Raw genomic sequence first — 27,286 nt, forward strand, 5'->3', positions numbered from 1 at the left:
TCTAGTTACGGAAACTTTACTCAATTCAGTGAAGACTGATGTAAAATACTTATGCAGTTCATCTGCCATTTTCTTGTCCCCCATTGCTACCTCTCCAACATCATTTTCCAGTGGTCTGATATCCACTCTCACCTCTCTTTTACACTTTATGTGTCTGAAGAAACTTTGGGTATCCTTTAATATGATTGGATAGCTTTTCCTTCTTAATGACTTTTTAGTTGCCTTCTGTTGGTTTTTAAAAGTTTCTCAATCCGCTAACTTCCCACTAATTTTTGCTCTATTATATGCTCCCTCTTTGGCTTTTATTTTGCCTTTGACTTCTCTTGTTGGTCATCATGCTTTTAGAATACTTCTTCCTCTTTGGGATGTTTATGTCCTGTGCCTTCCAAATTGCTTGCAGAAATTCCAGCCATTGCTGCTCTGCCAGTGTTCTTTTCCAATTTTAGCCAACTCCTCTTTCATGGCTGAGTAATTCCCTTTACTCCACTGTAATATTGATACATCTGACTTTAGCTTCTCCCTCTCAAATTTCAGTGTGAATTTAATCATTATGATCCCTTCCCCTAAGTATTCCTTTACCTTAAGCTCTGTAGTCAATTCTGGTTCAACACACGATCCCGAATAGATGATCCCCCTGTGGGTTCAACCATGAGCTGCTCTAAAAAGGTATCTTGTAGGTATTCTAAAAATTGCCCCTCTTAGGATGTAGCTCCAACCTGATTTTTTCAATCTACCTGCATATTGAAATCCCCCATGACTATTGTAACATTGCCCTTGGGCATGCATTTTCTATCTCCCGTTTTAATTTGTACACCAATTTGTACTACTGTTTGAGGGTCTGTATATATCTCCCATCAGCCACTTGTTACCTTTGCAATTCCTTAGCTCTATCCACAATGATTCAACACCTTCTGACCCTATGTCACCCCTTTCAAATGATTTGATTTCATTTTTTACCAACCGAGCCATGCCACTCCCTCTACTTAACTGCCTGCCCTTTCAATACAATGAGTGTTCTTGGAAGTTAAGCTCCCAGCAATAATTTTCTTTCAGCCATGATTTAGTGATGTCCTCAACATCTTACATGCAAACCTGTAACTGTGCTGCAACTTCATCTGCCTTATTCCGTATACTGCGCACATTGAAATATAACACCCTTTTCTATTTTGTCTGCCTTTTATATTGTAGCTCATCCTGTTGACTGCAATTTTACCCAATCATCATCATCTCATCTCACTACACACTGCCTCTGTTTGTAAACCAACTACCTCATCCTCAGCACTATCACTCCGGTTCCCATCTCCATGCCAAATTAATTTAACCACCCCCACCCCCCCAACAACTTTAGCAAACCTGACCTCGAGGGTATTGGCCACCCTTGGGTTCAGGTGTAACCTGCCCCTGCCGTACAGGTTGTCCCTTCTCCAGAACTGATCCCAGTGATCTAGAAATCTGAGCCCCTGCCCCCTGCACCAGTTCCTCAGCAATGCATTCACATGCTAAATACTCTTACCCTCACCCCTCACTGGCATGTGGCATGGGCAGAAATCCTGAGATTACTAACCTGGAGGTTCTGTTTTTCAGCTGTCTACCTAGCTCCCTGAAATCTATCTTCAGGACCTCCTCAACTTCTCTATTTATGTCATTGGTGCCAATATGTACCAAGACTTCTGGCTGCTCACCCTCCTCCTTGAGAACGCCATGGACCTGATCCAAGACATCCCTGACCCTGGCACCTGGGAGGCAACATACCATCTGGGTGTCTCTCACCCAGAAACTCATCTCTGTTCCTCTGACTCTGGAATCTCCTATCACCACCGCAGTCCTCTTCACCTCTCTGCTCTTCTGAGCCACAGCACCAGACTCAATGCCAGAGAACCGGTCACTGAGGCTCCTCCCATAGGTCATCCCATCCCTCTCAACAGTATCTAAAGTATTATTGAGGGAAATGGCCACAGGTGTACTCAGCACTGGCTGTACATTTTTAAACATTTATTCATTTACAGGATGTGGACATCACCAGCTAAGCCAGCATTTATTGCCCATCCCTATTGCCCTTTCCTTTCAGAGTACTGTTGGCCATGGTGCATTTAAAATATGAAAGAAAATGTCAAACTCAAATGGGGCAAGGACAGTGGAGGCAGACAGATCAATTATCTTTGTTCCTGCCATGTGCTTGGATATGGAGGCTGCCATTTTGTGGAAATGTTATACATCCTCCATTTTATGGGATGGAGTTGCTTGGCTTTCTGTGTTTTAAAGTAGACACAATGATGCTTCAGGTGATCAGATAGCAACTTATCTGTGAGGTGTTCTTTGATATAACATGCAAGTTTGTAAATGTTGGGGTCTGTGCCTGCCTGGAGTGATTTGAACTGGTTACTGAAGAGAACAAAAGGCCATAAATTACCGGTTGATAGTTCTGGATCAGGGCCAACATAAAGGTGTTAAATGTCAATCAGGTGACATATAGCCAATGTCACTGAAAGACAATATTTGAACTGATAAGGAATTAATAAGGATAAGGATGTTTCAAGTGTGCTGTCAGTGATAACTCTAGCCAGAGACCCGCCATCACAAGGAAGAACCCCAGGCTAGAGGCTGGGAGAAGAAAGGGGCGATCATCTGGCCAGTGGAGATCCCTCATTTCAGATTTATAAATTGGGAAAGTAGTCTGAGTAAGAATTGGTACAGAGGGAACAGTAGAATTCATGTTTTATGTTGTTGGCCTGGTGTCAACATATTCTACATTGTTGTTCTACAGACACAATAAATGGTAAGCTTCAATTAATTACAAGTTGCGTAGTGAGTTTCCCAAACTAGTTCCATTGATGAACAGTCAACAGAACTATGGACTTGGACCCAAGGTAGTTTTGTACATTAGCACCGTTAAGTGTCTTGCCATAGAACTACATCTGACCTCCCAATGTTCAACACCTTGCACTTGGCCAAATTAAACTCAGCCTGCCATTCCACAAAAAAGAGGAAATCTGCAGATGCTGGAAATCTGAGCAACACACACAAAATGCTGGAGGAACTCAGCAGGCCAGGCAGTGTCTATGGAAAAAAAGTCCAGTTGACGTTTCAGGCTGGAACCCTTCGGCAGGACCAAAGGGTTTTGGCCCTGTACATTTTTTTCCATTGATGCTGCCCAGTCTGCTGATTTCCTCCAGCATTTTGTGTGTGTCAATTTGCCAATCCTCTGCCAGTATCTGCAACTGATCTTCATCCCACTGTATCTTCAGCAACCTTCTACACAATTCTTGTATCATCTGAGAATTTGTTAACTCACTCATCTAAATTTCCATCCAAGTCACTCACATATATATCACAAACAGCAGAGAGCCCAGAATTGATCCCTATGGAACACTACTAACCACTAACTTCCAGCCACAAAGTCCTATCCACTACTACCCTCTGCCTTCAATGGACATGCCAATTCTGAATCCAAAAGGCTAAGACACCACGGATCCCATTAATCTTAATTTGCTGCATAAGCCTACCATGTGCGATCTTATCAAAAATGGGAATGGGAAAAATACAGGCATACGGTATGAAAGCAGATCTAACTTACATAGCTAGATGAAGAAGTAGAAAGGATTGGAAGTTAGTATAGTTGGGGGTGGGTATATAAGGGAGTCTAGGTTAGAGACAAGGACTCTCCTTATGGAATTCAGAGAAGCAGGCCTGTTCTTGTCTCCTGCTCCACAAAGCCAAGGTTCACATATAATCTTGAGAAAATGGATAATATAACCTCTTCAATCTTCAGAGTAGCTTTGGCTGGGGAGATGGGGGTGGGTACTTGTGGTAGTGACCTGAGCATACTTTGGTTAAAAGGTCATTGAAGACAAAAGGACTTTGTATGAAAAAAAAGTTTGAATCTTCTACACTTTTTTTATGCAGTCCCAATATATGCTATGACCACAAATGTACTTCAATTGGAATGTAGTGATCCTGCTTAATTTTTCTGCCTCCTGATTTATGTCAGCTGCAGATGATGGTGGGAGTGGAGAATGTTGTTAAAACTCCAGCAAGTCTTTAACAAAAAAAAATCACCCTCTCCTTTCTCTTTTCAGATGCTGATGAAGTCAAAACAGGTATAAGACTTGTTGTCTACTGAGCAGCAATGGTCTCTAAGTCTTACATGCTTCTGACACCTGAACTACCATGTTTTGGCTCCTCAAAGCACTAGATAAACAATACTCTCCACAAAATGCTGCAAATCCATGGGAAGGATGCATCAAAGCAATGCCTGTATCCTCTCCTAGACCAATATCCCCATGCTTACCTACCTGTCCAATTGGCTCCATTGGACAGACTACATCATAGGCATGGCCAAAATCAGAATCCTGAAACAGGGATGCTATTCAGGGTACTGTCACGGGAAAAGATTGGCAGGAAGACTGAGGAAAATACCCAAAGAGTTCTCAAAGCTTCCTTTAAGAACCTCAAACCATACCCTGACTCTGAGAAATGTCCAGCCATGACCATTTGGTGGTGAAGCAACAAGTAGGTCCATGCACCAGGAACATACAAATCTTCTGCATGAATGGCAGATGGAACACACCACCTCATAAACCGTCCATCATGTCATCTGGCACCTCCTGCCCCATATGTGGAAAAAACTGTTGTTTCCATACTAGGGCAATCAGTCACCTCAGAAAACACAAAACTAGAATGAAACTGGTCAACTGCCTAAGGAAGAGGAAAGTGGATTTTTCATTAGTTATGCTTTTTTTTTCTTTCCCCTCTGAACACAGTAATTATTTTTGTGCAGTTTTTGAAGCCTGATAGAAGTGTCTAGGCTGATAAACGACAGCGCCACCAGAGTTAATTATGTCAGCATTCTCCTCTAATTGTTTACATACCTTTTGTATCTTGGCTCGAGTGCTCGCATTTAATGCTCGTAATTTTGCATCCATATTTCGCAGTGATTCCAACTCAGACTTTTCCATTAACTCCTCATTTTCCTTTTTCAAGAGGTTTAGTTTCAGCTGCTGGGTTTTAATTTTTTTAACAGTGTTCTGTCAATAAAAATAGCAAAATTAGAAATATTGAATATTTCATATCTGCTTTTCTTAGGGCATATACAGAATGTTCCACTAAACTAATGTGGTGAGGATACACCTTGTAACGGAGAATGGTAATCCATGTAAGAGCATAAATTAAGATTAATATACTAGAGTTGATTAAAGAAGGGAAAAAAAAGTTTGAATGCCTAGGCTGCATTCTTATTAAGATGCCAGGTCACCATAATGATGAAGTAAAGTCCTTAACAATTTCTTATCAGAAAACTTAAATCTAGTTTGGATTGGTTTATTATTCTCACAGGTACTGAGACAGAGTGAAAGGCATTTGTGTGCCATCCAGAAAGATTATGCCCTACACAATTAAATTGATGTAATAAGAAGAAAAAAACAGAATGCAGAATATAGTTTTGTGGCAACAGAGAAAGTGCAGTACAGGTGGACAAATAAAATGGAAGGGCAGTGTTAAGGTACATCGGGAGATTGAAAGTTCATCTTTTAGCGTACAAGAGTGTTAATAGCATGATAGACGCTGTCATTGTCTCTGGTGGTATATGGTCGCAAGTTTTTGTATCTTCAGCATGATGGAAGAAGGAAGAAGAAAGAAGAATCACACTGGGAGGAGTCCTTTCTTGAGGCAGCAGGAAATGTAGACAAAGTCAGTGTTGGTTTCCAGGATGGACTGGGCTGAGTTAAGAATTTTTTGCAGCCTTGGACAGAGCAATTGTTGATGTATCCAGATAGAACACTTTCCATGGTGCATCTATAAAAAAGTCGTGGCAAGAACTTAAAATGTAGAACCCATGAATCTATCCACAGCTCCTTAAGTGGACATGTGGAAGTCAGTCAAAAAAGGCCCAAAAATATTAAAGCATTTTGTTCTTTATAGCTGCAGGAATGAAGCAATCTCATCGTCACTCACAAACACTGAGGAGAGTATGCTCAGCTGCTCTCCTCTTGTTTCCACACTTAGCCCTGAGCCTTGGCATAGACCAGAATTCATAAAGTCCTGACAAGTGAGATGAGGTACAGGAATAGATTGATGACCGCAGCCTGTCAGGTTTATTCCGACGTGGTCCTTGGAGAATTATACTTGGTCCTCTGCCTCTTTGTTCTGATCCACTGTTGCGGAGACCTCGCCCAACTTAGGGAAATAAGCCTCCCTACTTCATGTTGTTTTCGTGGCCGCTGAAGTCTCTTTTGTGATTAACTTGTCTTTAGACACTGTACAATGGTTTGCCAGCTACCTTTGCAGGAATCCTCGATATGAAGCACTGCACTTGTCAACTTAGGGGAAAGCTCCTCACGCACAACACGTACAAGAACCCATCCCCTATAGGTCAAGCTGTCACCCTCTTCTTACACTGGCGATTACTGCTCTTGAACTTTTCACTTGCTAGAACCTATGGCAACCATAAAACAACTGAACAGTTCTATCATTGTTTAATAACATTTCAATACAGACCAATAATGCTTCTAGGGAAGGAAGTCTGCTCGCCTTACACATTCTGGCTTATTTGTGACTAAATGTGGGCAATATGCTGACTCAGTTATTAAAAATAACTTCATTATCAGAATCAGGTTCACTACCACTGGCAAATGTTGTGATTCTTGTTGGGAATATGTTGTTTTGCAGCAGCAGTATAGTGCCAAGACATAAAATTACAATAAATTACAAAGATAAATGAATAGTGTAATAGTGAGGCAATGTTCATCAGTTTAGAAATCTGATGGTGGAAGGGAAGAAGCTGTCCTTAAAACATTGAGTGTGGGTGTTCAGGTTCCTGTCCCTCCTCCCTGTCAGTAGTAAGGGGAAGATGGTGGAGGTCTTTGATGATGGATGTCACCTGCTGAGGCTAGAAACCCTCTGCAATCCTGTACATTGGAAGCTGCATACCAGGCTGCTATGTAACCAGTCAGAATGCTCCTCACAACACATTTGTAGAAATTTGCAAGAATCTTTGCTGACATACCCAATTTCCTCAAACTCCCAATGAAGTAGAGCTACTGGTGTGTCTTTTTTTATGATTGCATCAATATGTTGGACCCAGGATAGATCTTCTCAAATGTTGACACCCGAGAACTTGCTCATACTTTCCACTTCTGACCCCTCAAAAATGACTGGTGCATATTCTGAATTTCCACTCCTGAAGTTTCCAATCAATTCCTTAGTCCTGATGATATTGAGTGTGAGGTTGTTGCTGTGACACCACTCAACTATCAGATCTAACTCAATCCTGGACACCTCCTCATCACCATCTAAGATTCTGCCATTAACAGTGGTATGGATGAATTTTATCCCATGAAAGAAGATAAAGGAAAATTATTCAAAGGTGTACATTGTTCTCACAGTATTGTCACACCATCATTTTGAAATACAGATTGATCTGAATTAATTATTTCAGATAATTAGCGAGATCCAATATGCAAATTTTTAATGTAATTTACTGACCTTAATTAATCGCAGACGGTTTATCCATTCAGCTGATAAGATGTCTTCAGGGCAATTTGTGCTTTGTGAAAGTGTTTGATAAGCTTTTCTAGAGTGGTGAAGTTCAATGATCAGGACTGTGAGCTGTTGAGTAATGTAGAAAGTATCAGATTGTTTCTCCTCATGGCCTTAACACATTTACAATGAACCATTTTAGACAAGAGCAGATAGATGCCATGACCACGCTGGCCAACCAGTGTTGCTGATGAGAGAAATCTGCATGTCTACATTGAAGCACTACAAAAGCCATTCTTCCAACCAAGTGCAACCTGTGGGTGAGGAGATTGCCAACAGGGGCAATGTGAGGCCCATGCAATTTTAACTCCTGAACCCCAGCCATATGTCCCTGGTCATCTCTGCATGATAGGCAAGAAATTACATCTAATCAATGGGCAGGTACATAAACTTGGAGAACAGGAGGTTACTGGGGAGGAGCAAAGGATGGTTGAAACCTCACAGGCAGCAGAGCAACCTGTGCAGCCACACCCGCTTAGCTGAGGTAAGTGTGTGGGCGTGGTTGCACAGGAAGTGGGTAGAAAAGAGGGGAAGCCCTCACCCATTTTTAACCCTCACCCCCGGACATGCTAATTCTTCAGATCTGTCTTCCACATGGAGGAAGTAGGAATAGTATCAAGACAAGTGGAACTGGGCAGAAGCAAGATTCCACAGGCAATGAAAAAGATTAGTCCTTATTGCTGGGAGAGTTGCTGGCCTGGGGGAGACATGTGATTTGGAGTTGAAGATGCGGGCATGATAAAGTCAGTGAAGTAATCCAGACCTCTTCTGGATACACTGCTGCCTGATATCAGGTTGGAACAGAGTCTGCCCAATCAGTTTGCTTCTACATCACGGTAATTCCTTAATGAAAGAGCTGTGCTACCGCCTGACAGTCTTCAAGCTTAGTCTTGAAATTCAATTGCATAATCTGTCTTTTCAGCAATTGAAAATGAATTTTGTTTTTTCCACAGTGAAACATGTTACATATTTGCCGAGCAAGAACTACAACAGAGTAGTATAATTGAATGTTTTTACTGAGTCATGTTTGTAACAGTGCACACTGGGCAGCTTACAATACGGGAGGGACAAATCAGGCCCACCGAGACAAAAGACATACGTACTCGAAGGCTCAAGCCCAGAAGAGAGAGTCCCAATTGATTTACTGTGCTATTGAGCAGCCATATATATTTTTGCCAATGTGAACAATCAATCTGATATGGTACATCCCTCCCCCATGGATGGAAACTACAGAGAAAGGGAGTAAGTGAGTTAAACAAAGAAAAATGATGAAATGTCCATCCTGCTTGCTACCAGTCAATTGGCTAGTGCCCCATTGTGGATAGCTTCAGGGAGGCAGCTTCCGTCTCTGTGCCTTTCTGTTTATCTAATGTTGAGGGCAGTGGGCTGTGAATCTCCACTTCTCTTGATGTAATATCCATTGGTTCATCTGCGGAGGATCCTTCAGTAGCTTCTCTAAGCCCCTCATCAGTTCACTGGTGGATATGATCCAAATGTTGCCTAACAATTCGCCTGTCTGTCAGCTCAAGCTCTGCTACTTGACTGTGACAATCCTGAATGACAGCTGGTAGTCAGTCTTCTTCCTGCAGGATGCATGCATAGAGTTTTTCTCTGGCCATCAAACATTCACAGCATGGTGTGCATATTACATTTTGTTTCAGATCCTCTTGCTTGCTGCAAATGCCCTCCTATACAGCCGGCTGTATCATATCCATTCTCTAGTTGGTCAAGTTCTCCTTCCCATCCCTTCACTAATCACTGTGTTGCCATCACCTCATTATCCCTACTCTCCTCGAACTCCATCCCAGCACCAAATCCCCAATCGGTACCTCTAACACTACATCATTTAACATTCTGGTCTTGCATTGCTTATCCCTGCCAGTCCCTGAAAGGCCACTGCCATTCCATTGTCCATCACTCTATTTCCCACTCACTTTCCTAACCAGCAGTCCCCAGATCCATTTCAAATGCCATAATGTCCATAATAATCCTTCACAACATTCGGCTTCCCACAGTCACCCCACTCCACACCCACTAAATACTCACCTTCAAAAATGGCCCCCAAAGCTCTGCTCCTGTGCCAATGAGTATACCCCATTTTTATTCAACAATTCTGCTACCAAGTAAGATAAAGGAATAGAGTTATAGTGTCATACAGCACAGAAACAGGCCCATTGGCCCAACTGGTGCATACCAAACAAGATGCCTTTCCAATCCATGTACCCCGCCAACAGTTTTTTTTTAACACTGTTATTGTACCACTTCCTCTGACAGCTCATTCCACATACTGTCCACATTCTGTGCAGAAAAGTTGCCTTTCAAAACCATATCAAGTCTTAACCCTTTCAGCTAAAAGCTTTATTTCCCAGCATTGGTGTAAAAGGCAGAGTGCATTCACCCTATCTATGACCATCATGATTTTATACACCTCTAAAAGATTACCTCTCAGACTCCTACACTCCAAGGAAAAATGTCATCGCCTGAACAACCTTTCCCTGTAACATCAAGTCCATTAAGATCTCGGAAATCTCTCATGCATTCTTTTCCAGTTTAATAACATCTTTTCTATAGTAGAGTGACCAAAACTGAACATGATATTCAAATTGCTACCTCGCCAGCATCTTGTGCAACTGCAACATAACCTCCCAACATCTATACCCAGTGCCCCAACTGACTGAGGTCAGCATGCCAAAAGCCTTCTCCTCCATTCTGTCTCCCTCTGTTTCCACTTTCAGGAAACTATGTATCTGAACTCCAAGCTCCCTTTGTGGGTACTTAGTCTCTTCCCAGATCCCACTTTTATTTGCAAAGATATTAGGATTTTCTCTTTGTACAAAAGCAGATGAGAGATTTTCCAAAATGGCTGATGTGTGATTCTGAACTTCAGAAGGACATCTAGCATAAATCCTAAGGAACCGCAGTAGCGTACCGATTAGTGTAAGGCTATTACAGCTTGGGATGTTGGAATTCAGAGTTAAACTCTAGCATCCTCTCTAAGAAACTTTGTATGTTCTTCGATGTGCATGTGAGTTTCCTCTGGGTGCTCCAGTTTCCTCCCTCAGTCCAAAGACATACTGGTTAGTAGGTTAATTTGTCATTCTAAGTTGTCCTGTAGTTAGGCTAGGGTTAAGTTGATGAATAGCTGGGCAGCAGCTTTATGGACTGGAAGGGCCTATCCTGCACTGTATTTCTAAATAAACAAATAAATAAATAAATATATCCCTCCTCCCTCCAAAAAAAAAGCAAATAGTTACTTGCTTTATATTTCAGTGATGGCATACGAACCAGCACTTGCCAGCATCTGACACGCGTACCTGGTTGGCCTTTATCTGGTTCTCATGCCTGAGGTCAATGTTTTTGCTCAGAAGGTGTAGAAGTTGCTTTCTGTTCCGTTCATTGGATAGTTCAAGGCCCTATGTACAATATGAAGGTGAAAGTTGTAATTAAATTTGACATTCAAATATGCTATATCTGGAGGTGGAATTTTCTCTTCCTATTCTTTTGCATATTGTTTAACCTGAGCATTCCGAGTATGAGAAGGTTTCATATTTCTTCATGGGATGTGAACTGGCTGAATTGCCTTTCCATGCCTGACTGCCTGACTTGGTTGGCTGATCCAAAGGGTAGTTGAATTTTAAAGATGTGTGTGGTCTGGGTTTACAAACAGACCAGACTGGATACAGATGGTGTATTTCCCTTTGTAAAGTTTATTAATGAAACAAACATTTATTCAGAACCACTCCTACTGATACCAGCTTTTTTAGACTAGTTTTTTTAAATACTTGAATTTAAGTCATCTAGATAAGGTAAGATTTGAACTTACATCACCACGTCAAGTAGCTTAACCATTCTCATATTTACATGTATTTGGTAGAATTGCTTGAGACTTCATTAAAGTTACCTGCCAATTTTGGGGCTCCGATATCATCTTGATCATGTCAAGATTTTCTGATCCATTCTGACACATCCCTATCATTATGTTTGACTGGTTCCATAGAAATGTTCTGAGATAGCCAGAATTATTGCTAGATTATCCTTGATGTAAAATGTTGGGGCAGAAGTGAGTGTAGTTTCGATTACTAAGGAGAAGATGCTTGAGGAGCTGAAAGGTGTGAAGGTACATAAGTTACTTGGACCAAATAGACAGGTTTCTGAAAGAGGTAGCTGAAGAGATTGTGGAAGCATTAGTAGTGATCTTTCAAGAATCACTTGATTCTGGAATGTTTCTGGAGGACTGGAAAATTGCAGATGTCACTGCACTCTTCAAGAAGGGAGGGAGGCAAAAGACTGGAAATTATAGGCTAGTAGGCCTGACTTCAGTGGTTGGTTAGATATTGGAGTCCAATATTAAGGATGAGGTTTCAGGTTGGTTTCCTTAAGGGGATATCTTGCCTGACAAATCTGGTGGAATTCTTTGAGGAAACAATTGACAGGATAGACAAAGTAGAGTCAATGGATGTTATTTACTTGGATTTTCAGAAGGCCTTTGACAAGGTGCCACACACGAGACTGCTTTACAAGATAGTATTACAGGTAAGATACTAGCAAGGAGAGAAGATTGTCTGACTGGCAGGAGGCAAAGAGGCAGAATCTGGCTGGCTGCCCGTGACTAGTATTTTTTTGCAGGAGTTGCTGTTGGCACCACTTGTTTTACGTTATATGGAGCCAGTGATCATTAATGGAGAATGTGTGGAGCAGGTTAAGACCTACAAGTATCTGGGAGTACAGTTAGACGAGAAGCTAGACTGGACTGCCAACACAGATGCCTTGTGCAGGAAGGCACAGAGTCGACTGTACTTCCTTAGAAGGTTGGCGTCATTCAATGTCTGTAGTGAGATGCTGAAGATGTTCTATAGGTCAGTTGTGGAGAGCGCCCTCTTCTTTGTGGTGGCGTGTTGGGGAGGAAGCATTAAGAAGAGGGACGCCTCACGTCTTAATAAGCTGGTAAGGAAGGCGGGCTCTGTCGTGGGCAAAGTACTGGAGAGTTTAACATCGGTAGCTGAGCGAAGGGCGCTGAGTAGGCTACGGTCAATTATGGATAACTCTGAACATCCTCTACATAGCACCATCCAGAGACAGAGAAGCAGTTTCAGCGACAGGTTACTATCGATGCAATGCTCCTCAGACAGGATGAAGAGGTCAATACTCCCCAATGCCATTAGGCTTTACAATTCTACCGCCAGGACTTAAGAACTTTTTAAAAGCTATTATTAATGCTTTTTGAGATAGTGATTTAGATGCATATCATATTTTTTACTGAGTTAAGTATTGTATGTAATTAGTTTTGCTACAACAAGTGTATGGGACATTGGAAAAAAATTGAATTTCCCCATGGGGATGAATAAAGTATCTATCTATCTATCTTATATATCAATGATTTGGATGACAGAATTGATAGATTTATGGCAAGTTTGCAGACGATACAAAAATAGGTAGAGGGGCTGGTAGTGTTGAGGAAACAGGGAGGATCTCATTGAAACCTATCGAATACAGATAGAGTGGATGTGGAGAGGATGCTTCCTATGGTGGGGGAGTCTAGGACCAGAGGGCAAATCTCAAAACAGAGGGACACCCATTTAGAACTTAGATGAGAAGGAATTTCTTTAGCCAGATGGTGTTGAATCTGTGGAATTCATTGCCACAGATGGCTGTGGAGGCCAAGTCATTGTGTGTATTTAAACTAGAGGTGGATAGGTCTTGACAGTCAAAGCATCAAAGATTTCAGGGAGAAAGAGGAGAATGGGGCTGAGAGGGATAATAAATCTGCCATGAAGGAATGGTGGAGCAGACTCTTGGCCAAATGGTTAAATTCTACTCCTATGCGGTATGGTCTTATGTATTATCTCACCTTTGCTTCAGCTGTCTGCATTCTCAACTTGCACAATATCTGGTCTATATCATTCTCCATTTTCAGATTTAGCTTCGTAAAATCTAGAAACATAAAATCAGTTTAATATTTACTTGGAATTGACCCCAATGTTAATGGACTATCTCAATACTCAGGTATTGTTGAGGCAAACCCACACCATCAATTAGAAAGTTATAGGCAATGAGTACTGTGATTGCGATGATAGATTATTATGGCCAAGGTTTGTAAGCTTAGTCTTTAACTGCAGCTTTTTTAATGCAGCACATTAAACACATTAAATATCACAGCATTTTAAAAATTCAGCAAAATTAAACAAATTAAAATGTTGAAATTATCATTGTAAAATATAACCACAGCTTCAGCTCATTGCTTTCTGAATTCTTTTTCATGGACAAATAGGTAGAATGGACATAGCAGCATCCAAGGTGCTTCTGAAAATTTTGGCAATGAAAATGCCAATCTTAAAAAAGAACCTGAACTAATTGTAAATCAGTGAATTATACCTTCTATTTTTTCCAAAAGTTCTTCAACTTTCAGGTTTATGTTGTTCCGAGTGTTGACCGGATCTGTATTTGGTTGCTGTAACCTATTTTTTTAAAGGAAAGAAGTACATTTCATTAAGCATGCATTTTAATTTAGCATACATGTTAATGTTTCAAGTAATGATGGTGGTGAAATCAACCCCAAATAATCAAAAGTTCAAATAAATTTTATTATCAAAGTACATGTATGTCACCATTTAGAGCCCTCAGATTAATTTTCTTGTGGGCATACTCAAAAAATCCATAATAGAAAAATAAACATAATAGAATCAATGGAAGTCCACACCAACTTGGGCATTGGGTGTGTATGTGAATTGCTTTAATTTTATGAAACACTTTTATCAACTACTGTTGTACAGAAAAGCAATCACTGTGCATTCCTCACAGAAGTGCACCTCTGGGTCACATGCTGACATAGAAACATAGAAATCTACAGCACAATACAGGCCCACAATGTTGAGTTGACCATGTAACCTACTTTAAAAACTGCCTAAAATTTCCCTACCACATAGCCCTCTATTTTCTAAGCTTTATTTACCTATCCAAGAGTCTCTTAAAAGACCCTATTGTATCTGCCTCTACTACCCTTGCTGGCAGTGGATTCCATGCATCCACCACTCTCTGTGCAAAAAACTTACCTCTGACATCCCCCTGGCACTCAGGGAATCTTTGACCTTACCTTCATTTGGTAACAATGGAAGCAACTAACATGAGAGAGTGGAAATTCATGCATTGCCAAATTCAACACAGGTAGATTACTACATCCCCTATTTAGTATTATGTGTAACAGGACACATTTCCATAATTCACAATTTAGAAGCCAACATCAAAAGGTGGCGTGGATTTTTGTTTGAATGTGAGTCCATATTCCTCCGTGTTTATTTCAGAATTTTACTTTAGCTAAAGCAATCAGAAAAGAGGCTACTTCCATATCATGGAACAGTTGGTCATCAGAAGAAAGGATTTCCTGGTATCCTAGTTCTTTGGTATCCTTTAGCGGTGGAAATCGATGGAAGCCATTTTAATATCTCACCACCCACTTCTCAAGAAAACAAGGGAAGGATAATAAGTGGGTTGTTAATATTCAAAAAATAACTTACTGTTGTACTTTAATCTTTATAACAAAGTTGTAAGTAAAAGGTTTAGTCTGTTTACCCTTCCCCTGAATATCTCAAATCTTTCCATGCTTTCCCATTTTCTTGCTGATCTTGATTGAAAATTAAGATATTCTGCAAAGAGAAGTAAAATAGTGAAAAGAATTGACTGGGACAGTAAGCAACAAATGGTGCAAAGAATGCGTATAATGTGGGCTCAGTGGACCCAAACATATTCACTTCTTACCAGCAGTTCTACAGAGAGCTGCTAATGATGCGGTCTTTGTAAAGCAGCTCTTTGCTGTCCGCACAATGGAATTCAGTGATCAGACATTAATGCAGGACATCTCCTGCGCAACCACTCTGCTCACTAGAAGCACCAGCAATAAAACAGAAATGTACCAAAGTGAAGGACAGAATGCACTTCACCCCTAACCCCTTCACTTTATATGAGGGTCATGGCTGATGGAAGTTGTGCAACACCATTCATTTGAATGGCGTTACCTATATAGAATGAAAAGGAATGTTGAGGGAAATGGCTTATTTATTTTTCTTTATCCTGATGATTTAAATTAATTTATGGTGCTTTAAGATGTTAACAAGTAAATGTTATTTTTATTTTTTAATAATTGCTAATTAATATTGAAAAAGGTCTTTGACAGAAGCGAGCTATCAATACTGTTGCATCCAACTGTTTAATTGTTATTTTCTTCACATACTAATGGAGGGTGCAATAGTTTGATCTAAAACCAGTGTATTGGGGACTACAATGGGACACAGAGGATTTGGCTAGTATAGATCGGGAACAAGGGCTATATAGTGGGACGGTTGAGGAACAGTGGAAGACTTTCAAATAGTTTTTCACAGTGCTCAACGAAAGTATATTCCAGTTAAAGGGAAGGATAGTAATGGTGAGGAGAGCCAGCCTTGGATAACTAAGGAAATAAAAGAAGGCATCAAACTAAAAGCTTGTGCATACAAAGTTGCCAAGAATTGTGGGAAACTGGAACAATGGGAGAACTTTAAAAAGCAACAAAGAACCATGAAGTGAGCAATAAAGAAAGGGATTATGAAAATATAAAAATGGATATTTATAATTATATTAAGTGGAAAAGGGTGGCTAAAGTATTTCTTGGAGGATGAGAAGGGTGAATTGATATTGGGTAATGAGGAAATGTCCAAGGCTTTGAATGATTATTTTGTATCAGTCTTCATGGTGGAGGATACGTCTAACATACCAAAGAGAGATGTTACGGATGCATTTGGAGGTGAAGACCTTGATACAATAACTATCACTAAAGAGGTAGTGCTGAACAAACCTGAAGATAGATAAGCCCCCAGCCCCAGGGTACAGAAAGAAATGGCAGAAGTTATAGTAGAGGCTTTGGTGATAATTCACCAAAATTCTCTGGAATCTGGGCAGGTCCTGGCAGATTGGAAGACGGTGAATGTCATGCCACTATTAAAAAAAGGACGTAGGCAAAAGGCAGGTAACTATAGGTCAGTTAGTTTAACATCTGTAGTTGGGAAAATGCTTGAAACTATCATTAAAGAAGAAATAGTGAGGCATTTGGAATGAAATTGATCCATCAGTTAGACTCAGCATGGATTCAGCAAAGGCAGGCCCAGTTTGACAAACTTACTGGAGTTCTTCGAGAATATAACAAGCACAGTGGATAGAGAGGAACGGATGGATTATTATTTACTTGGATTTCTAGAAGGCGTTCGATAAGGTGCTGCATTAAAGACTTATCTATAAGATGAGGATGCATAGAGTTAGCCGTGATGTATTAGCATGAATAGAGGAATGGTTAACTAATAGAAAGTGGAGAGTTGGGATACATGGGTGTTACTCTGGTTGGCAATCAGTGGTGAGTGGTGTGCTGCAGGGGTCTGTGCTGGGCCCCATATACATTAATAATCTAAAAGAGGGGACCAAGTATAGTGTACCTAAATTTATTCATGACACTAAATTGAGTGGAAAAGCAAATTGTGCAGAAGATACGTAGAGTCTGCAGAGAAATATAGATAGATTAACTGAGTGGGCAAGGGTCTGGCAGATGGTGTACAATGTTGGTAAATGCGAGGTCATCCACTTTGGAAGGAAAAATGGTAAAAAAAATTAGAGCATGCTGCTGTGCACAGGGACTTGGGAGTACTAGTGCATGAATCACAAAAGATTGGTTTGGTTTGCAGGTGCAGCAGGTTATCAAGAAGGCAAATGGAATGATGGCCTTCATTTCTAGAGGGATTGAATTTAAGAGTAAGGAGGTTATGCTGCAACTGTACAGAGTACTGGCAAGGCCATACCTGGAGTTCTGCGTGCACTTCTGATCTCCTTACTTGACGAAGGATATACTGGCTTTGGAGGTGGTGCAGAGGAGGTTCACCAGGTTGATTCCAGAAATGAGGGGATTAGACTATGAGGACAGATTGAATTGCCTGGGACTGTACTTGCTGGAATTCAGAAGAATGAGAGGAGATCTTAGAGAAACATATAAAATTATGAAAGGGATAGATAAGATAGAAGCAGTCAAGTTGTTTCCACTGGTAGGTGAGACTAGAACCAGGGGACATAGTCTCAAGATTTGAGGGAGTAGATTTACGATGGAGATGAGGAGGGACTGCTTTTTCCAGAGAGTGGTGAATCTGTGGAATTCTCTGTCCAATTAAGCAGTGGAGTCTGTCTCAATAAATATATTTAAGACAAGGTTGGATAGATTTTTTCATAGTAGGTAAGTTAAGGGTTATGGCAAAAAGGTAGGTGGAGATGAATCCATGGCCAGATCAGCCATGATCCTATTGAATGGTGGAGCAGACTCGATGGGCCAGATGGCCGACTCCTGCCCCTATTTCTTATGTTCTCATGTTCTTTGCAGCTTAACAATTAATAATCTGTTTGTATTTTAAGTAGTACATGTAAGTTATTAGCATTTTATTATGTTTCCTAGTGGCCACAATATGTTAAGTGTGTTCTCCTTGTGGTTATATTGGTATGATTCTGGAAGATTCTTTTGGTGCTACATTATTTGAGTAAGAATTGAAAAAGAACTATTTCATTGGTTGACTCTTATCTACAAATTTGAATGCAATTTTCCTTATCTATGGGTATAAAAGAGCTGCAGTGGGAACTCAGTGCCATCTTAGTTTCTTAGGCTATGTCCACACTACACCAGATAAATCCGTAACCGAAGCTTTTTCTCTTCATTTTTACCCTCCGTCCACACTAAAACGGTATTTTCATCCCCCAAAACCGGAGCTTTTCAGGAACGCTTTCCAGGGTGTGTAAGTTTGAAAGCGCCGCTTGGGCAGATCAGTGTGGATGGGGTAACCGGAGAAATCTGAAAACGCTATCACACGGCAGTGCGCCATTTCTTTGTTTTCTTGAACGCAACCTAACAATTTCAGAACAGATGGCAACGAAACTGAAGCCAGAAGAGTTAGAAATGTACTCTCCAAATACTTTGACCCATAACTTACTGAATAAATAAGTATACTGTACTCACTTTGCCCGGTTTTCTGTCCTTGCTGGTATGAAGGTGGTTTACCTATTTATGCAAGTACTTCTCTGACAATAGATGTGTAACAGCCTAATGTAACATTGTATGGAAATACAAGATAATACTGATGCAGCCATCAGTGGGAGCACATTCAACGAGGTGCTTTATTAATGCAACAGAGCTAGTCAGTTTTTCAATGTTTGTCATCAGCCCAGTCATATCCTCCGTAAACTCCCTGTCGGTTGCCTCCATACGCCTCAGTATTTTAAAAAAATTTTAAAGTCCTCCTGCGAGAGAGCCAACAGCTGCCCCTCGTTTAAGTTTTTCTAATCTGTAACTGAACAAACACGCACCATCTTTCACGGCGAGATTCGACACCAAACATGTCGCTTGTTTTCGGTAGATGTGTCCTGCACATACCCAGTAGGAGGAGATTCACCGAAATATCCTTTTTAATGTGGACAGATATATTTTTTAAAATGCCTAGTGTGGACACCTATCGTTTTTATACGAAACCGGTGTTTTCAAAATTATGCGGTCGAGTGTGGATGTAGCCTCAGCTTTTTGTCTCTTCCTTCACTTAGTGGACCGCTATCACTGTTTGTTTCAATTTCTCTTTGCTCTGTTAACACTTAACAAAACAATCATGAAGCAACAAGTTTTAAGCCTTTTCCTGACTTCTGAATGAACATTCAATTAAAACATTAGAATCTGAGAACAGACTGTCAGGGACAGTGCCTCACACATCTACAATTAATATCTAATTGCTATTCACAGGCTGCCTTGTTCTCAGCAGGGACCTTCATGAGAGGGTCAGGTTCAAACATGGCACTAGTAACCTAGCTACTGTTTTCCTGAACTGACTGGGACTTAAGTAGGCCACAAGCCGCACTTTAAATAATAGTAAGCAATCCCAGAGGAATTTACAGATAAAGATTTAAAAGAGTTATTTTCATGCCTGATATTTTTGGCCTATTTTGGGCATTATGCTCCCTACAGTATTTTGAGATGCCCCTGATCATTGGATGGCTGCTGCTATTTTGCCACAAGCATGGGACCGATTGTACCTTGCCTGGGATTGGAGATATACACAATGATTGGATTCAGTAGTGGCAGGACATTGCCATAACTGCCCCAGAGACAAAGCTGTGTAATGTTTAGATTTCAGTTTCCCCCCCATAATTGCTTCAACCAACAATAATCTTACTTCCTTAGAAAGCAAAAGTAAGCAGATTATATAATGAGTTGTTAATTCATATTATGGGTGGGAACCTTGTACAGAAATCTTCCTGCCCCTACTAAAAGTGACTTCCCAGTGTCTAAATAATACATTAAAGAGCATAAATATATTTAATATGATGAATTCCAGCACCGAAAATGCAGCATTGATTCTCTAAAAGTATTGCACTGATACATAAATGTCATATGTAAAATCTAACAACAATGCATAATTAATAACTAAATGTTTAACTACTTTGCTGACAAGGCATCATTGGTGATGTATCCATTGACCAGCCAATTCTGCTTTCGGTATTGCTGGCGTACACGTTTTGTTCTTACGAAGTATGACATCCCTGTACCTCCTGAATATAATAAAAAAAATTGTTGCTCGATAGTAACATCAATGCCATTATCATTCTAATAATGGCATGCACCTGCTGTTTTTTTTGTATAGCAGTGTTTACTGAAATATGGCAGGCTTTCAAATGTCAGTAAATAAGCGGGTTTAACATTTTGGGTGTATCGTCTGCTGCAGAATTGAAAATCAGAGAGAGTTGTCTTTAAGATTAAATTAATCTTGGAGCTCTAATAAAAACCATTATTTGTTTTTATATTGACAAACATTCTCCTCCTCTTACCCCCAACTGCTGCTCTGTTTCCATGTCAGTCCTCTGCAGCTCTGTTCCAGTGGCCTTGGTGGAGTTACTGACTGTGCTCACCTCCTCCTTAACATCTCCCATTTGTTCCCAATCATTAAAGTACACATTATCCTTAGTTGATTCTTCTTTTGTTGGAAGAAATTTACACTGAGGACATGATTTGGAGGGCATATTGTGGAGGTCTATTGCTGACACCCTATGGAATGAAATATTAAATGTCATCATTAAGGGTTGGACAAGGCTATGGAGGGAAAGTCTCATCAGCCTATCATACATATTAAGATATCTTGGTGAGCTATTAGTAATGTCTTAGTATGTGTCAGCTTTGGGCAAACACTCACTGGCTAAACTTATTAAATCTTTCAGATTATGGCAATCAAAGCATGTATAACATATTCCACTCTATCAGAATTTAAGATTCAAGATCTTGAGTCAAATTATTGTGCATTGTGACAACTAATACCAACTTTACTTTAAGTATGTTTTTCTGTATTGCAAAATGGCTGGACGTTTCTGCTTTTTATCAGAGAAACATAAGATACCACTGTGCCTGGAGCTTCATCCCTAGTTGTTAATATGAATCAGAATCAGAAATTTTTTTAATATCACTGGTATAAGAGTTCATGGATTCATTGTTCATTCAGAAATCTGATGGTGGAGGAGAAGAAGCTGTTCCTGAAATGTCGAGTGTGTGTGGTTTCAAGCTCCTGCACCTCCTTCTTGAATGGTAGCAATGAGATGGATGCAAACTGTTAGAATGCTCTCCATGGTACACCTGTGGAAGTTTGTGAGGGTCTTTGATGAAATGCCAGTTCTCCTCAAACTCCCAATGAAGAATAGCCACTGTCATGCCTTCTTTGTAATTGCATCAACATAGTGGGTCTGGGATAGATCTTCACAGATGTTGATAGCCTGAAACTTGAAATTGCTTACTCTTTCCCTGCTGATCTCTGACGACTGGTGTGTGTTCTCTTGACTTTCCCTTCCTGAAGTCCACAATTAATTCCTTGGTCTTCCTGACATTGGAGTGCAAAGTTGTTGTGACACCACTCAACCAGTTGATCTGTCTCACTCCCGTATGCCTCCTCATCACCATCTAAAATTTTGCCAACAGTAGTTGTGTTGTCAGCAAATTTATAGATGGACTTTGAGCTGTGCCTAACCACACAGTCATAGGTGTTGAGAGAGTAGAGCACTGGGCTAAGCACACTCTCTTGAGGTGTGCCAGTGTGATTGTCAGCAAGAAGGATATGTTATTTTTGATTCATACAGACTCTTGGTGAGTAAGTCAAGGATCCAGTTGAAAATGGACATGAAGAGGCCCAGGTTTTGGAGCTTGTAGATTAGAACTGAGGGTAGGATTGTGTTGAACGCTGAGCTTTAATCAAGAAACAGCAGCCTGATGCTGGTATTACTATTGTCCAGGTGATCCAAGATCAAGTGAGGTTACATCCGTTGTCAACCTATGCAGAGGATGAATATACCATGTAGTATTGGCTGCACTTCATAGTCCACTTTCAAAACTTAGCTTCATTACCCACCTGTGGAATTTCTGCTTCTGTCCAAGGATGGAGTGTATGAGCTACTTCAACTCCTATCCTGGAAAATTCCCATCAGAAAGTAATAGCGCCTGCCATTTTATTCTACTCTTAAGCTATAAATTACCATGCAAAAATCTCCTCTTTGGAAAGTAGTTGACATCAGGTAAATCCCCTCATTTCTTTTTTTGTTTCAAATATAGTAAGGTGGTTCTATCAATAATCACTAGTACTGATAGTGTTCTGCAGATCCATACCCTACAGAGGAATATCACCTGCCATTTAGAGATTGCTTATGGCAATCTTGTTTATTCCTTTCTTTACAATTTATAATAACCAGTTAACCTACTAACCAGTATGTCTTTGGACTGTGGGAGGAAACTGGAGCACCCAAAGGAAGCCTGTACAAACTTTCTCACAGAGGATGCCAAAGCTCAACTCTGAACTCTGATGCCATGAGCTGTAATAGCAACATGCTAACTGCTATGGTGCCCCCTTTAAATACAGCCTTTATATCCTTCCCCTCAAGCACTTTTCTAATTCCTTTTAAATGGTGCTCCCTGTTTTACAAGCCATTTGTTTAAATTATTGCTTTGTTTCAAGTACATTAGACTGTGGAAAATAACTTCTGTCATCCCCTTTCCGTCCTTTAATTATAATGCTGAATCCTGTTACCATTTATGAAATAATAGATGAAACAAAATTACCTGCCATCAAATTGATTCAGTAACAAGGAGTCACTGCATCTGTGACACTTCATTCCTTTCAGTGTTTCCACCAACAGCTTTTTCTCATTAGATAACTGCTGCTGTTCAGATTCTAGTGTCTTCAGCTGAAAGGATAAAGTTGTCTTTTCACTCTGCAGGTTTACAATTTGTTGTTCCAAAGCCTGCAAGCTTTGTTTCAGTCTTGTTATCTCCCACAAAAGGCTTTCATTTATCTGTGGTATAGGAAATAAAAGCACGTCTTCACATGTTTCTGGAAACGACATCAACTAATGTGACACCATCTCACCATGGTTACTATACATTGTAGATACCTTGAAGAGATATTATCTGGTACCGCTATAATACCCATAGGCTTTCTATCAAAAAGGAGATTTGAAATTTGACTGATTTTAATCACTTCTTTGTCTAGGCATTGTTAGAAGTATTCCCAATTTAAAAAGGGGATAAAACAGGAGTCAATTGTATAACGTACATTTGCAGAAGCCACCTGCAAAAATGGAATTGAGATTCAGGTAGATCTTGGCAATGATGCGATCATCAAAATCACAGTGGCAAATTAGTAATCCAGTTTACATCTGTTCCAATTTTTAGGTTAATCTCATCACTTAATCAGGATGGATACAAGGGTCGAGTCAGGAACATTCATACCGTGACCCAGTTAATCCGAAAGGAGACCAATCCTGACACCTCGCGCCAGACAAGAATGGCTGACTGTATGGTGTGACACGCTCAAAAAAAATAAAGATGAAAGCTCACTTTCATGAGTGCCAATCCAATCAAAAGCATAAGTTCAACAAGCTCCTAACTCAACAGTTTGCAAACAGTAAAAGCATATATCTACACTTGCATTAACTTGCCTTGAGCATCATGCTGCATGATAACATAAATCACTTCTATATTACACAAGCCTTTGTGATTCAGAATATGATAAACAACGTTCCAGAAGGTTTTATACTGAGGAAGTGAGGAAAGCAGAAGTTATCAAAAGACTTCCTCATCCATATACTGAAAACAATGCAACGATAAATAACTGGATTACTCTCAGTCCTATCCAGATGACTGATATCAGACTAAATTGAACACAGCAGAACCGACTCATGTATCTGCATGTCAGTAAATGATTCAGAAACATCATTCAAACCTCATGAAGGGAAGCCGCACTAATTACTAGCCTATTTGCCTGTGCACCAATGAAGATCAATGACCTCATCATAACAGGCAAGATACACCATGAAACATTGAAAGAAGGGCAGGTCACTTAGTATGCTGAGTACGTATGTCCATTCAATTAGAGATCCATCTTGTCTCTATTTGCCCACCGTCAACAATTCCGTTGGCCTCAGTTATGACTCAGTATCCATTTAGTTACAGAGGAAATGTTCTCTGATTTCCAGCTGCATGTCTCATGTTCCTCACAATCTCTGTACCACAGGTGAATTCTCCAAACACTTCACAGGACTGACACTAACACACTCCTTTCTTTATTGCAGGAGAGTTACTGGAAAAGGCTGAACCATTCATTGTACCTACCTAGAAGAGATAAGCTGAAATCTAAAATAGGTTTTAAATCATTTTTCCACTCTTTAGTACTGTGTTACATAGTTTCAATGTCCATTCTTTGGTAATCTAGAATAGCTCTAATCAGTTAGGTAGAATAAATGACCTCCAGATATTCTTACATTTTGATTTGCGGTTAATTGTAGTTCTGACTCCAGGCGTTGTTTCTTCAGACCATAGCTCTCACATTTAGTTTGGAATAGTTGAGTGTGTAGATCTGACACTTGGTTCTCCAATGATGCTTTCCCATTCTCAGCATCCACAAGGTGAGATGCCAGTTCACGGAGGTCCTCCTCCTGGAAAAAATCAGAGAGCAAGGTACAGAGCCAAAGATTTTTGCAGCAGGGAAATAAGCCCTTTGACCTAATTGGTCCAAGATGCCCAGGTGAGCTAGTCCTATTTGTCTGTGTTTGGCCCATATCCCTCTGAACCATTCTATCCATGTGCCTACTCAAGTGGCATTTAAATTTTGTGAAGGTATAGGCTCGACTGCTCATGCCCTATTTGGACTGTGTATTCATCTACAGAATGTTGAAAGGAAGATTATTTTTAGGCTCTCTGAAGTAGTAAGCTTCTTTGGTTCTTCTTAGTGAACATCTGGACAAGATTTTCTTCAACATAGAAGGTGCTACCAGGTGCTGGGTAGTAGGTACTGAGGAGATGTCGGGGTAAGTTTTTTACTCAGAGAGTGGTGAGTGCATGGAATGGGTTGCCGGCAATGGTGATGGAGGTGGATACGATAGGGTCTTTTAACAGACTTTTGGATAGGTACATGGAGCTTAGTAAAATAGAGGGCTATGGGTAAGCCTAGTAATTTCTAAGGTAGGGACATGTTCAGCACAAAACTTTGTGTGCTGAAGGGCCTGTATTGTGCTGTAGGTTCTCTATGTTTTTTTTTATAAACACTGGAAACACACCTGACTTTTAAAGAAAAAGCAAATTACAAAATGAATAAACACAGTGCTAAAATTTAAAGAGCAAAGATATAAATTATGGAAAAGGAAATTGCAGCAAGTAATTTGTCCCTTTCAATAATCTATTGTACAGGAAATCTTTATCTGATCCATGCCCAAAGATCAAATGGAATATTCGAACATGACCTCATCAACAAACACAAAACAAGTTACTTCACATTTAAATCCATTTGTAGTGACTTGGATTTTGCAACCAGAGACTAGTGGCAGCATGCACCACTATTCCAAAAGACCATCAGACCACAACACATAGGAGCAGAATTAGGTCATTTGGCCCATCGAGTCTGCCCCACCATTCTATCATGGCTGATTCAATACCTGTCTCAACACCATTCTCCTGTCTGCTCACTTTAACCTTTGATACCCTGACTCATTAAGAACCTATCAAGCTTCAATTTAAATATACCAAATGACTTGGCCTCCACAACCATTAGTGGTAATGAATTCCACAGATTCACCACCCTCTGGCTAAAGAAATTTGTTCTAATTTCTATTCTAAATGGACGTCCCTCTATTCTGAGGCTGTGGTAGCTGATTCTAGAATCCCTCATGATAGGAAATATCCTCTCCACATCCACCCTATCTCGACCTTTTAATATTTGATAGGTTTCAATGAGATTCCACCCCTCACCATTATTTTAAACTCCGGTGAGTTCAGGCCCAGAGCCATCAAATGCTCCTCATACATTAACCTTTTCATTCCCAGAATCATTCTCGCAAACCTCATCCGGACCCTCTCCAATGCCAATGCATCTTTTCTTAGCTAAGGGGCCCAAAACTGGTCACAATAGTGCAAGTATTGTTGGACCAATGCCTTATAAAGTCTCAGTATTACATTCTTGCTTTTATATTTTATATTATATATAAAAGATGTCCTTTTCAAATGAATGCTAACTTTAAATTTGCCACTGACTCAACCTGCAAGTTAACCTTCAGGGAATCCTGCACATGGACTCCCAGTTCCCTTTGCATCTCTGAATTTTGAATTTTCTCCCTGTTTAGAAAATAATCTGCACTTTTATTTCTTCTACCAAAGTGCATGACCATACACTTCCCTACATTGTATTCCATCTGCTACTCCTTTGCCCATTCTCCTAATCTGTCTGTCCATCTGCAGACTCCCTGCTTCCTCAACCTATCTGCCCCTCCACCTATCTTCACATCATCTTGCCTCTCTTTTACCCTTTAAATAATCTGAGAAAAATTTTGGTGACCCCTCTTTTATTATTGACCAGTTTACCTTCATATTTCAACTATTTTTTTCTTATGGCTTTATTAGTTGTCTTCTGTTTGTTTTGAAAAGGTTCCAAATTGTCTAGAATCCCACTAATTTTGCAACATTATGCTGTCCTCTGTTTTGCTTTTATGTTGTCTTGACTTCCCTTGTCAGCCATGGTTGTGTCATGTAGAATACTTCTTCTTTGGATGAATCTACCCTTTGCCTTCCAAATTGCTCCCAGAAACTTGACCCATTGCTGTTCTACCATCGTCCCTGTTAGTGCCTCCTTCCAATCAACTTTGGCCACCTCCTCACTCATGTAATTCCCTTTACTCCACTATAAAACAGATATATCTGAGTTTTGCTTCTCCCACGTAAACTGTAGGGTGAATTCAATCACATTGTAATCACTGTCTTGTAAGGGCTTCTTCACCTTAAGCTCCCTAATCAAATCTGGTTCATTACATAGCATCCAATCAGTATTGCCTTTTTCCTAGTGGGCTCAACTTCAAGCTGCTCTAAAAAACTACCTCATATGCATTCCACAAACTCCATCTCTTGGGATCCAGCACCAACTTGCATCACCAATATACCTGCATCTTAAAATCCCCCATGACTATTGTAACATTGCCCTTTGTACATGCTTTTTCTATCTTGCATTGTAATTTGCCCTTGCATCTTGGTTACTGTTAAGAGGTCTGTATATACAGTGACTCCCATTAGAGTCTTTTTACCCTTGCAGTTTCTTAACTCTACCCACAAGGATTCTACATCTTCAAATCCCAGGTCACCAGTTTCTGAGGATTTGATTTCATTCTGATGGCAGTGGGGCTAATGGGTTGGTGTTCACAG

General features: G+C 40.3%; 1 protein-coding gene across 3 annotated transcripts in view; it reads right to left on the reverse strand.

Moving 5' to 3' along the window:
- The window catches only part of LOC140726342 (uncharacterized), a 97,256-nt gene that overhangs the window by 6,605 nt on the left and 63,365 nt on the right, over window positions 1-27,286 (reverse strand). For 2 of the 3 annotated variants that reach the window (XM_073042605.1, XM_073042604.1), the window contains exons 1-9: window positions 24,364-27,137; window positions 22,664-22,896; window positions 20,398-20,614; window positions 15,100-15,173; window positions 13,906-13,988; window positions 13,382-13,464; window positions 10,848-10,946; window positions 7,480-7,602; window positions 4,869-5,024 (exon numbers count right to left, since the gene is read on the reverse strand). In XM_073042605.1, the coding sequence (XP_072898706.1) occupies window positions 4,869-5,024; window positions 7,480-7,602; window positions 10,848-10,946; window positions 13,382-13,464; window positions 13,906-13,988; window positions 15,100-15,173; window positions 20,398-20,614; window positions 22,664-22,896; window positions 24,364-24,738 (1,443 nt within the window). In that variant the 5' untranslated portion in view covers window positions 24,739-27,137. Of the gene's footprint in view, window positions 1-4,868; window positions 5,025-7,479; window positions 7,603-10,847; window positions 10,947-13,381; window positions 13,465-13,905; window positions 13,989-15,099; window positions 15,174-20,397; window positions 20,615-22,663; window positions 22,897-24,363; window positions 27,138-27,286 lie in introns of those variants that run through there. The other variant, XM_073042606.1, reaches the window with a different exon arrangement.

The sequence above is a fragment of the Hemitrygon akajei genome, chromosome 4 (assembly GCF_048418815.1).
Source record: "Hemitrygon akajei chromosome 4, sHemAka1.3, whole genome shotgun sequence".
NCBI classification, from domain to species: Eukaryota; Metazoa; Chordata; class Chondrichthyes; order Myliobatiformes; family Dasyatidae; genus Hemitrygon; species Hemitrygon akajei.